This window comes from Manis javanica, chromosome 17 (genome assembly GCF_040802235.1).
Source record: "Manis javanica isolate MJ-LG chromosome 17, MJ_LKY, whole genome shotgun sequence".
Lineage (NCBI taxonomy): Eukaryota > Metazoa > Chordata > Mammalia > Pholidota > Manidae > Manis > Manis javanica.
In genome coordinates, this window is record NC_133172.1 from 29645016 (window position 1) to 29657222 (window position 12207).

General features: G+C 40.9%; 1 protein-coding gene across 1 annotated transcript in view; it reads left to right on the forward strand.

The window, feature by feature from the left end:
* The first annotated feature begins 4979 nt into the window (after window positions 1–4979).
* Window positions 4980–12207, forward strand: part of LOC140846988 (uncharacterized) — a 184702-nt gene continuing 177474 nt past the window's right edge. Inside the window, exon 1 of the mRNA XM_073225607.1 lies at window positions 4980–5431. Coding sequence (XP_073081708.1) covers window positions 4980–5431 — 452 coding nt within the window. The remainder of the gene's footprint in view (window positions 5432–12207) is intronic.

Consider the following 12207-nt stretch of genomic DNA (forward strand, 5'->3'; position numbering starts at 1 on the left):
ATGGGCTTTGACGTTACTGGTCCATAAATATCAGGTTTCCTCCATGGACAGGGTTGGAAGCAGAATTTTTGGGGTGGAAGCTGGGTTTGAGGCTTGGGTGGAGGCTCGTACTGGGGCACCGCAGTGGGAATGGGCTCCTGCTGGAGAGAAGTACAAGATGATATTCTGTAGGGTACAGGTCTAGAAGCAGCAGACTGGGTGACCCTAGGCTGGGTAGAGTTGGTCAAGTGTGGTTGGGTTGAGTTGGTCAGGACTGGACCCAGAGATGAGCAGGCAGGACCTGTCAAAGATGCACGTGCTTGCCGGGATGAACCAACTGCAGTAGGTTGAGCTGCATCAGTAGATCCAGGCCGGGTAGAAGAAGCCAAATCTGGCCGGTGTGAGGCCAGAGACTGTGGCCTCCAAGGAACTCGATGAGCTTGAGGCTTGTCCTCAGTCAGAAAAGGCAGGGGCACCAAGTTGACCTTCCCAGGAGGTGACCATTCATCCTGGGATGGAGATGAACACTCTTTTTTGACACTGCCATCTGGTTTCTGGGCTCTGGCATGAGTTTTCCCAAGGCCTTTACCCTCATATGGAGTATTCAGCCATGGTTTGGTGGCCGGTGGTGGCTGGGGGTCTTTGGGGTTCCTTGAATTTCCCAAGGCCTGGGAAGAAGAGAATCCAGTTTCCTTATCAGTCTTCTTCCCCAGTGCATGAAAAACCTGCACAGGCTCCAGCATGTACATGCCTAGCGTGCTTCTAGGTTTTTCAAAGTTCTCTTGGCTTAGCTCAGGTTGGTTTTTCTTCCGCTTCATCCTGGGAATGATTGGCTTTGCTTCTGCCCTGACTTTGCTCCTGGACTGCTTACCCTCTTCAGCTTGCTTGGAGTTGCCTTTTCTGTCCTCTCCTCCTACTTTCTCTTTTCACCTGGTTTAGATAGAACACTGCAAAATGTGTGGATATTACTTTTTGAACATCATTAAATTACAACATAGTAAATTTGAAACACTAGTGGAGGGAGGCCACTACAGATGAGACACATCTCAGTGTATCCTGCCAGTTTTCTACACCACCTCGTTTTCTCTGTTTTTGTGGAAACACTTTCAAGATGCCTCTGATTTCATTTACTACATGGGTGCCCTTAAAGACTCAATATTGGAAGAGAAAGGGACCAGAGAAAACCAATCTGCCATCCTAATGTAACAGATGCAAAAACCAGATTTTCTTGGAGAGTCAATCAATGACTTGTCCAAAGTCACACAGCTAGTAAATGTCAAAGTCAAAAGTGAAACTAGGTCTCCAGATTTCTAGTTCAACACTTTCTCCCATTAATTCATGCTATTTTAAACCTGCTACTAAATTTAGGGGCAAAAATATCTAATGAAAATCTCTTAAGAGTTTCTTTCCTTACCTGAGATGGTCAGAGAAGAAGGGGAAACACCAACTGTAGATCCAAGAGATGAGGAGATGCTAGAGGATGTCTGAGTGGCTGAAGCCAAAGAGCACGTGTGTCCAGTATGAAGACTACTGGTCACTGGTCACTTGCAATGCTCCAAGTCTATTTACAAATAACTCCGTGGAAACCCCAAGATTCTACAGGTGGTGATAGGTTGGTGGGAGAATGATGTCACAAGCAGGCAGTTTAAAGGTACGAGGTAGCCAATAGGGAGGTCAGATGCCCAACAAGAAGACAGGATTGGATGGAGGCAGTAGTAGGTGAGCTAAAACAGCACCTAAATGGCTGAGCTCTGTGAAGGGGGAATCCTACAGGTCAGGTCAGGTGTGATAGGCCCCCTTTCCCCCCAGGATCTTATGTTAGGGAAATCATCTCAACATTTCTTATGGATATTCATGAACATTAAAAACTAATAATTATTTATAATACATTTTATGGCATATACTACCCATTTTAAATTATATGTACTGTTAATTAATATCCTTAGGAAGGAGCAACATTTAGGTTGAACACTTAACAGTTGTTCTGACATAGTATCAGTTGATCTGCTTAATGTACTTGCCCTTTTTTAGAAGCACAAGAGGGGATTGAAGAGCTCTTTTTGTAACTTGGTCCAAGAATTGGATGAATTTATTGAGTGCACCTTGTGAGGAAAGGTTTGGTCCAAGGATCTTTCCATTTGGTTTCCTCTCCTTGACGCCTGCCTTCCTGTCAATGCCAGGTTGCACTTGCATCTCTCTTCTGCTTTCCTTATATTCTTCATTATAGGCATTGTTTGTGGGACAAGCCTTGATCTGGCATCCCCCATAGCCCATTATTGCAGGCACTGTCTATCAGTGTAGTACGATTCCACAGCATCACCATTTGTCTCATCTGTGCTACACTTTCTTCCTCATGATCCATCCCACACCATGTGTACTAATCATAATACACCCCAATCCCCTTCTCCCTCCCTCCCCACCAGCCCTGCCCCACCCCTCCCCTTTGGTAACTGCTAGTCCCTTCTTGGAGTGCGTGAGCTAATGCTCTTTTATTCCTTCAGTTTTTCTTTGTTGTTATACTCCATAAATGAAGGAAATGATTTGGTATTTGTCTTTCTCTGCCTGACTTATTTCACTGAGCATAATATCCTCTAGCTCCATCCATATTGTTACAAATGGTAGGATTTGTTTCTTTCTTATAGCTGAATAGTATTCCATTGTGTACATGTATGTCTTCTTTACCCCTTCATCTTGTGGACACTTAGGTTGCTTCCATATCTTGGCTATTGTGAATAGTGCTGCAATAAAAATAGGGTTGCATGTCTTTTTTAATCTGGAAGTTGTTTTCCTTGGGTAAATTCCTAGGAGTGGAATTCCTGAGTCAGAATATTTCTATTTTTATTTTTTTGAGGAATGTACATACTGCATTCCACAATGGCTGAACTAGTTTACATTCCCACCAGCAGTGTAGGAGGGTTCCCCTTTCTCCGCATCCTTGCCGGCATTTGTTCTTCCTAGTCTTCTCATTGTTATCCATCTTGACTGGTGTGAGGTGATATCTCACTTTGGTTTTAACTTGCATTTCCCTGATAATTAGTGACATGGATCATTTTTTCTTGTGCGTGTTGGCCATCTGAATTTCTTCTTTGGAGAAGTGTCTGTACATAACCTCCACCCAGTTATTAATTGGGTTATTTGCTTTTCAGGTGTTGAAGCGTGTTAGTTATTTCTGTATTTTGGATGTTAATACCATGTCAGATATGTTGTTTACAAATATATCCTCCCATACTGTACAGTGCCTTTTTGTTCTGCTGATGGTGTCCTTTGCTGTACAGACTTTTAGTTTGATGTAGTCCCATTAGTTCATTTTTGCTTTTGTTTCCCTTGCTCGAGGAGATGTGTTCAGGAAGAAGTTGCTCATGCTTCTTCCTTTTGTGTATGGAGTTAAACAATAATCCAGTTTCATTCTCTTGCATGTAGCTGTCCAGTTTTGCCAACACCAGCTGTTGAAGAGGCTGTCATTTCCCCATTTTATGTCCCTGGCTCCTTAATCATATATTAATTGAACATATATCGTTGGGATTTTATCAGGGCTCTCAAGTCTGTTCCATTGATCTATGGGTCTGTTCTTGTGCCAGTACCAAATGGTCTTGATTACTGTGGCTTTGTAGTAGAGCTTGAAGTTGGGGAGCATAATCCCTCCCTCTTTATTCTTCCTTGTCAGGATTGCTTTGGCTATCTGGAGTCTTTTGTGTTTCCATATGATTTTTAGAACTATTTGCTCTAGTTCGTTGAAGAATGCTGTGGGTATTTTGATCGGAATTGCATTGAATCTGTAGATTGCTTTGGGCAGGATGGCCATTTTTACAATATTCTTCTATCTATGAACATGGGATGTGTTTCCATTTATTAGTATCTTCTTTAATTCCTCTCATGAGTGTCTTAGTTTTCAGAGTACAGGTCTTTTACTTCCTTGGTTAAGTGTATTCCTAGGTATTTTATTCTTTTTTAAGCAATTTGTAAATGGAATTGTAATCCTGATTTCTCTGCTAGTTCATTGTTAGTGTATAAAAATGCCAAAGATTTCTACGTATTAATTTTGTATCCTGCAACTTTGCTGAATTCAGATATTAAATCTAGTAGTTTGGGAGTGGTATCTCTAGGGTTTTTTATGTACAATATCATGTCATCTGCAAACAGGGATAGTTAAACTTCTTCCTTGCCAATCTGGGTACCTTTTATTTCTTTGTGTTGTCTGATTGCCATGGCTAGTACCTCCAATCGTATGCTGAAGTTAAGTTTCTTATCGGTCGGCCCTCTAGGAAATTCTGCAAAATTAAGTTATCAGTCGAGACTGTCTGCTCTTTCTCTAAGGTGGGCTGACTTATTTGTGGTTTGGTAACAAGTATGTTAAGAATCTTTCTCTTACACTTCCTGGGTTTTTTCAAAATGCAATTTTGGCTATAAGGTGTGGGGTCTCCCTGTCTTTATAACGCTGTTTATAGGTAGGCCTTTTAGCAGGCTAGAGTAAATCTGACAGTGATCTAATTGACACAGTGAAAACATGGGTTGTGCTCAGGTACTTTTATCTTGGGAATATTCAAACGTTCAAGGCCAAGTTGCTCTTCACCTTTTGAACGGTAACCGATTAACTCATTAACTCTGAGTCTTTTCTGGATTTCTAGTTTTAACTGGTTAACTGAGTCCTTTCTAGTGGGCTGTACTGATGTTTTGTCCTTCTACCATGCTCATATCTATTTTCCTGACTAACAAAGGTGAAAGGATTGCAGGCTTGGTATCAAACAGGTGTATGACCATCTACATCTACAGGTCAGTCAGTAATTCCGGTCTTTCTTCATCTGGTAAAATTGAAGAGCCGAGCAGCAGCAGCTTGAGCTTCCGGCAGGCGTCCCACTTATCACAGCGGAGCTGCCGTGCTCTCTTGCCATCAATCCACCGGGCTTCCTCGGCCTCCCCCCTCAGGGAGCATGCCGCGCTGACCCAGGGGTCATTCTCCTGCAGCGCTTGTGCGGCAGCCCCACTGGCCCTTCTGCTCGCTCATGTGCGTGCGCACGCACGCACCCTCCCGCCCTCGCTACCCCGAGGCCACACTGGCTGCCGAGCCCCCACCACCTGAGCCCGCCTCCATGACAAGCTCAGGAAACCTCTGGGCTGGGGAGGCAGTGGGAGCAAGCGGCTTGGGCCGCCAGGACGAGCGAGGTGGGTGCGGGCTTGGGAGGCGTGCGAGGGAAGGCCTCCCTGACCGGCCTCGCCCAGATGCCCGCACCTCCTTCCATAGGAAGCAGCGGCCCGCCTCGTCCCCCGCGCCGCCTCCACACCCGCAGCTGAGGTTCCCTGAAGGCCTGCGCCTGGCAGCGAGAGCACAGCCACCGGGGCATCCCTGCAGCGAGCAGCCGCCAACGGCTGTGCACACCCGAAGCGCTTGCCCCTCGCTGCTGCCTGGCACCGCTCCGGGGCGCCCTCGGCCCTGCCCGCGCTCACCACCCACATGGCGTGCCTGTAATTGTAAGTTTTTAAGGGCTGCTCGATAATTCTAAAATTATGGTTTTATAATTGAGATATATTAACGTATAGCATTGTGTTAGTTTTAAGTGTACAACATAATAATTTAATATATGTATTAACACATTGTGCAATGATTACAGCAGTAAGTTTAGTTAACGTCCATCACTGTATATAGTTAGGAGTCTTTTCTTCCTGGGATGAGAACTTTTAATATCTACTCTCTCAACATTTAAATATACAAATACAGCATTGTTAATTATATTCACCATGCTGTATATTGCATACCAGGACTTACGCATCTGGTAACTGTAAGTTTGTAACTTGTGACCTTCAGTCATTGTGCCTACCCCTACCCCTCACCCCCGCCTTGTCTGGTATTCACCTATCGTTCTGTATATATATGAATTCCTTTCTGTTTTGTTTTCCTTTAGATTACAAATGTAAGTGATATCATACAGTATTTTACTTATTTCACTTAGGGTACATCCATGTTGTTACAAATAACAGAATTTCCATTTTTTTTGTAACTGAATAATATCCCACTGTGTGTGTGTATATACATATATATATATACACACACAACATTTTCTTTGTCCATTCATCCATCAGTGGACACTTAAAATGTTTCTGTGTCCTGGCTATTGTAAACAATGCTGCAGTGAACAGAGCAAATATTTTAAGATTGTGATTTCACCTCCTTTGGATAAATACTCAGAAGTGGAATTGCTGAATCATGTAGTAGTTCCTTTTTTTATTTTTTACTGAAGCTCCGTACTGTTTTAGATAGCAGCAGAACCAATTTACATTCTAACAGTGAACGGAAAGGTAACCCTTTTCTCCACGTCCTCCCTAACACTTGGTATTACTTGCCTTTGTGATAATAGACATTCTAACAGGTATGCGGTGATATCTCACTGTGGTTTTGATTTGCATTTCCTTGATGATTAGTGATGTGGAGCACCTTTTCATATACCCATTGGCTATTTGTATGTGTTCTTTGGAAAAATGTCTATTTACATCCCTGTCCATTTTGTATTTGGGTTGTTTGGTGGGTTTTTTTCCCCTACTGAATTGTGTTAATTCTTCCTATATTTTAGATATTAATCCCTTATCAGATATGTGATTTGAAAATATTTTCTCTGAATCTATAGATTGTCTTTATTTGTTGATTGCTTCCTCCTTTTCATTTTATATAATCCTACTTTTTCTTTTTACTTTTGTTGCCTTCTCTCACTCTTGGTGTCAATTCAAAAAATTGTCAACAAGACCAGTGTCAGTGAGCTTACCCTCTGTTTTCTTCTAGGAAGTTATGATTTCAGGTCTTAATGTTTCAGTGTTTGATCCATTTAGAGTTGATTTTTGTGTATGGTACAGGGGTTTATCTCTAAGCTCTCTATTCTGTTCCATTGATCTATGTGTCTGTAGTGTACTGTTTTGATTATTATAGCTTTATGAATATAGTTTGAAATCAGGGAGCTTGATACCTCCAGCTTTGTTGTTCTTTCTGAAGATTACTTTGTCTATTCAGGCTTTTGTGGTTCCAAACACATTTTAGCTTTGTTCTAGTTCCATGGACAGTGCCTCTGGGGTTTTGATAAGGGGTTACATTGAGTCTGTGGATTGCTTTGAGTAGTATGTGATGATAATTGTTTCAGTCTATGAGCACAGACTCTTTACATTTCCGTACATATTCTTCAACTTCTTTCATCAGCATTTTACAGGTTTCAGCATACAGATTTTTCACCTCATTGATTAGATTTATTTGTGGGTATTTTTTTACTTTCAATGCAAGTGTAAATGTGAGTATTTTCATAATATCTCTTTCTGATAGTTCTCTATTAGTATGTAGAAACACAGCTGAGTTTTGTATATTGACTTTACATTCTCAGTATTATTGACTTCAGTTTGTTGTAACAGCTTTTTGAGTCTTCAGAGTTTTATATATATAATATGTCATATACTGATAATGATGGTTTTGCTCTAGTTCATTGAAGAATGCTGTAGGGATTTTGATAGGGATTTCATTGAATCTGTAGATTGCTTAAGGCAGGATGGCCATTTTGACAATATTAATTTTTCCTAGCCAAGAGCATGGGATGAATTTCCATTTATTAGTGCCTCTTTAATTTCTTTTAAGAGTGTGTTGTAAATGAACTAGTGGTTACCAAAGGGGACGGGTGTGGGAGGGTAGATGGGGAGGGAGAGAGAAGGGGACTGAGGGGTATTATGTTTAGTACACATGGTGTGGGGGATCACGGGGAGAACAGTGTATCACAGAGAACGGACATAGTAGATCTCTGGCAACTTGCTGCACTGATGGAAGTGACTGCATTGGGGTATGGGTGGGGACTTGATAATACGGATAAATGTAGTAAACACATTGTTTTTTCATGTGAAACCTTCATAAGAGTGTATATCAATCATACCTTAATAAAAAATTTTTAAAAAAGAGTGTCTTGTAGTTTTCAGGGTATCAGTGTTTCATTTCCATAGTTAGGTTTATTCCTAGGTATTTTATTCTTTTTGATGCAATTGTGAATGGAATTTTTACCTGTTTTCTCTTTCTGCTAGTTCATCATTAGTGTACAGGAATGCAACAGATTTCTGTGTATTTATTTTGTATCCTGCAACTCTGCTGAATTCAGATATTAGTTCTAGTATTTTTGGAGTATAGTCTTTAGGGTTTTTTATGTAAAATATCATGTCATCTGCAAACAGGGACAGTTTGACTTCTTCCTTACCAATCTGGATGCCTTGTACTTCTTTGTTTTGTCTGATTGCCGTGACTAGGACCTCCAGTACTATGTTGAATAACAGTGGGGAGAGTAGGCATCCCTGTCTTGTTCCCGATCTTAGGTGTAAATCTTTCAGCTTCTCCCTGTTAAGTATGATGTTGGTTGTGGGTTTATCATATATGGCCTTTATTATGTTGAGGTATTTGCCCTCTATACCTATTTTGTTGAGAGTTTTTGTCATGAATAGATGTTGAAGCATTTCTGAAATGTTTTTTCTGTATCTCTTGAGATGATGATATGATTTTTTTGGGTTTTTTTGATGGTTTTTTTAATTAAGGTATTATTTATACACACTTTCATAAAGGTTTCACTTGAAAAAACAATGTGGTTACTACATTCACACATATTATCGTGGACCCACCCATTCCCCAATGCAGTCACTGTCCATCAATGCAGCAAGATGCCACAGATCACTGTTTGCCTTCTCTGTGTTACACTGTTTTCCCCATGATCCCCCACACCATGTGTACTAAACGTAATAACCGTCCATCCCCTCCTCTGTCCCTCCCCACCCGCCATCCCACAACCCTCCCCTTTGGGGTCCCTTCTTCGAGTCTCCGAGTCTGCTGCTCTTTTGTTCCTTCAGTTTTGCTTTGTTGTTACACTCCACAAATGAGGGAAGTCATTTGTCACTTGTCTTTCTCCCCCTGGCTTATTTCACTGAGCATAATATCCTCCAGCTCAATCCATGTTGTTGCAAATGGTAGGATTTGTTTCTTTCTTATGGCTGAATAGTATTCCATTGTGTATATGTACCCCATCTTCTTTATCCACTCATCTACTGTTGGACTCTTAGGTTGCTTCCATATCTTCGCTATTGTAAAAAGTGCTGTGATAAACATAGGGGTGCATATGTCTTTTTCAGTCTGAGAAGTTGTATTCTTTGGGTAAATTCCAAGGAGTGGGATTCCCTGGTCAAATGGTATTTCTATTTTTAGTTTTTTGAGGAACTTCCATATTGCTTCCACAATGGTTGAGCTAACTTACATCCCCACCAGCAGTGTAGGAGCATTCCCCTTTTATATATATTTATAAATATATGTATTTAAAATCAAAGTCTCCCTACTGCTCTTTTCCCCCAAACCCTTACTTCCCCTGCCCAGAGACAATCACTTTTACTAGTTTCTTATATGTCCAAGATAATATATGCATAGCAATTATATCACATTAGATTTTTGATCACTTACTACTTGAAGGGTTTGTCAGTGTTACTGACACTTGGGGTGGAGAAATTATTTGCTATGGGGACTGTCCTGTGTGTGCAGGGTGTTTAGCAGTGTCCCACCAGTTGCCAGTTGCACCTCTTCCCTCACTGTGACAACCAAAAATATCTCCAGACATTACCTAATGGTTTCTGAGGGGCAAAACTGCCCTGGTTGAGAACCAGTGCCCTAAAGAAAAGGAAGCAGAAGAAAGGGACTTCTGTTGTCTATTTTTTTTTAAGTTAAAAGTAGTGCCTGTTTACTCAGATATCTTGTAGTTCATCTATGCCGTCATTCCCTGTTATGTGACTTAAATGTATTATAATTACATTTCTGCCTCTCTTTGCAGTTATGAGTTTTTCATTCCTAGAGGCACAATGGGCACAAAATTACTTTGAGTTTCTTTGGCTATTGTTCCTCTTTTCGTATACTCTGATCCTGGTAGAAATAGTATTCTTGTATATTTCCAGTAATCTTGTAGCTAGTTCTCCCAGAATGAGACTTAGGAGCACAATTGCTTTGGGTATCATCATTTGTATTGTTCAGTAGAATCATGGAGTCGCTCTTCCAGGTATTTTCTGAGGGCCTTCTGTGTGCTGTTGCCCCACATAGAAAGTGCTTTGAGAGCAAGGACTATATTGATTCAATAAATATATATTGCATAAACCTGCTGTCTACTTGGCACTACTCTAGGTCTTGGATACATAGTAAGTAAAATGGGCCCTGACCTTACTGGTGTACCTTCCTAATTGGTTAGCCCAATAAATGGGTAAGCAAATAAATATGTAGTCATATAATAAGGAAAATACTATGAAAGCAGTAGAGTGCCATGACAGAAAAACCCAAGGATATCTAATTAAATACACTTGAAGGATGCTATAGAGTTGGTCATTCCAAGAATATAAAGCAGAGCATTTAGAACATATAACTGTGTGTTCAGAAGCTCCTAGGGAGCAAAGACCTTATTGTTCTGAATATTGCTGTGTTTGGAGCATAGCAAGAGAGGAAGGAGAATGATTCCAAGTGAGGTTGGCGAGGCAGGCGGGGCTGAATCATACAGGATATTATGAGCCCTAGTAAGGAGTTTGCATTATCTCTAAAGAGCAACAGGAAGCCATTGAAAAGTATTAAGTAAGGTTGTGACTGTTTTGTGGTAAGTGATGGAGAGAGTGTAAAGAGAAGGCAGGGAGATTAGTTAGGAAACTCTTAAGAGCAGCTCAAGAGAGAGGTTGGCAGCTTGAATGAATGTGGTGGCCTAGAAAGAAGCAGAGGAATTTGGCATTCTGGAGGTAGAGTCCACAGGACTTACGGATAGTTTGGGAAAGAAGATAGTATCAAGGCTGACCTCAGCTTTCTGCCTTGAGTAACTTGGGATGTGCTGGTCCGTTTACTGAGGTGAGGAGAATGGTATTGAAAAAAATGTTGGTAGTGGGGAGATTTAAGAGTTCAGATCTGGGTTTTTTGTTGTGTTCATGTGTTAAGTTTAACATGTCTATGAGATATCCAAGTAGAGATATCCAGTAGGAGGTTGGATGTCCCAGTCTGAACTCAGTGGTCTGGCTTAGAGATAACAGACCCATGAGTCCTCAGCATAGAGATGGCTCTGAAGCTGTGTGAACCACTGGAACCTTCCAGTGCAGAGGTTCTGAATCTGGGATCCAGGAGCCCCACAGGAAATCATTTATAGAATTTGGGGCCCGTGAACTTGGCTAGGAAAAGCTTTTCTTGCTCTTAGTAACTTCTAGTTGAAATTTAACGTTGCCTTCCATTTTGAACATGGGCCTCAAACCACAATAGTATTAACGTTTGTAGTTTTTTCACCAATAGAAATGAGTATTTTCATATCACATTACAACTATTGCTGATATCTCAAAATAGCATTTACACTTATCACTACTTCAGCAATAATAGTACAGTTACTAAACCCATAACTAGATCCTGATTTTTAATGTATTAAAAATGCACGAGTAAAGAAATATATATCACAATTTTATATTTTGAAAACTGTATTTCTTTTGTAATCCTTCACATTTTATATCACATCTTTAAAAGATATTCTGAGAAGGTGTCCATAGACTTTATCAGATGCCAGAAGGATTCTTGACACAATAATCAAGAACCCTTGATAATGAGACTGTAGAATGAGAAGAGAATTTGCTTAGGGTTCAGCCCTGAGGTTGGTTAATGGAGGGAGGGCTGGCAGACAAGGTTTTGAAGGAAGGTTCGAGAGTCAGGAGGAAACCGGAGAGAGAGTGGTGTCATGGGAGTCATGTGAGGTCAGTATTTGCAGGAGAGTAGACAGATGGGTGAAGATCTGGATTTGGTGTCATTATGTCATTGGTGATGTTGGTCAGCGATTTCACTTGAAGGATTAAAGAGATACTAGATTTGAGTGGGTTGAAAAGCAAATGGACCATGAGTATAGTCCAGAAGTTAGCAAAATTTTTCTGTAAAGGGCCAGATAATGATATTTTTGGCTTTCTTGACTATTTGATCTCTGTTGTAGCCTCTGTTTTGTAGCATGCAAGCAGCCACAGATAATACATGAAAGAACATGGTGACTGTTCCAATGAAACTTCACTTAAAAACCAGCTGACATAGCCATAATTTGCTAAGCCCTCGCATAGACAGCTCTTTGCTGAAGTTTGGATAGGAAGTAAAGTTGAAAAATGAAGAAGCAATTGAAGGGCACAAGAAATGCATGATTATGTGGTGTGTATTTTAAGATGGGAGATTCTAGGGCATATTTTTTGCTGATGGAAAGG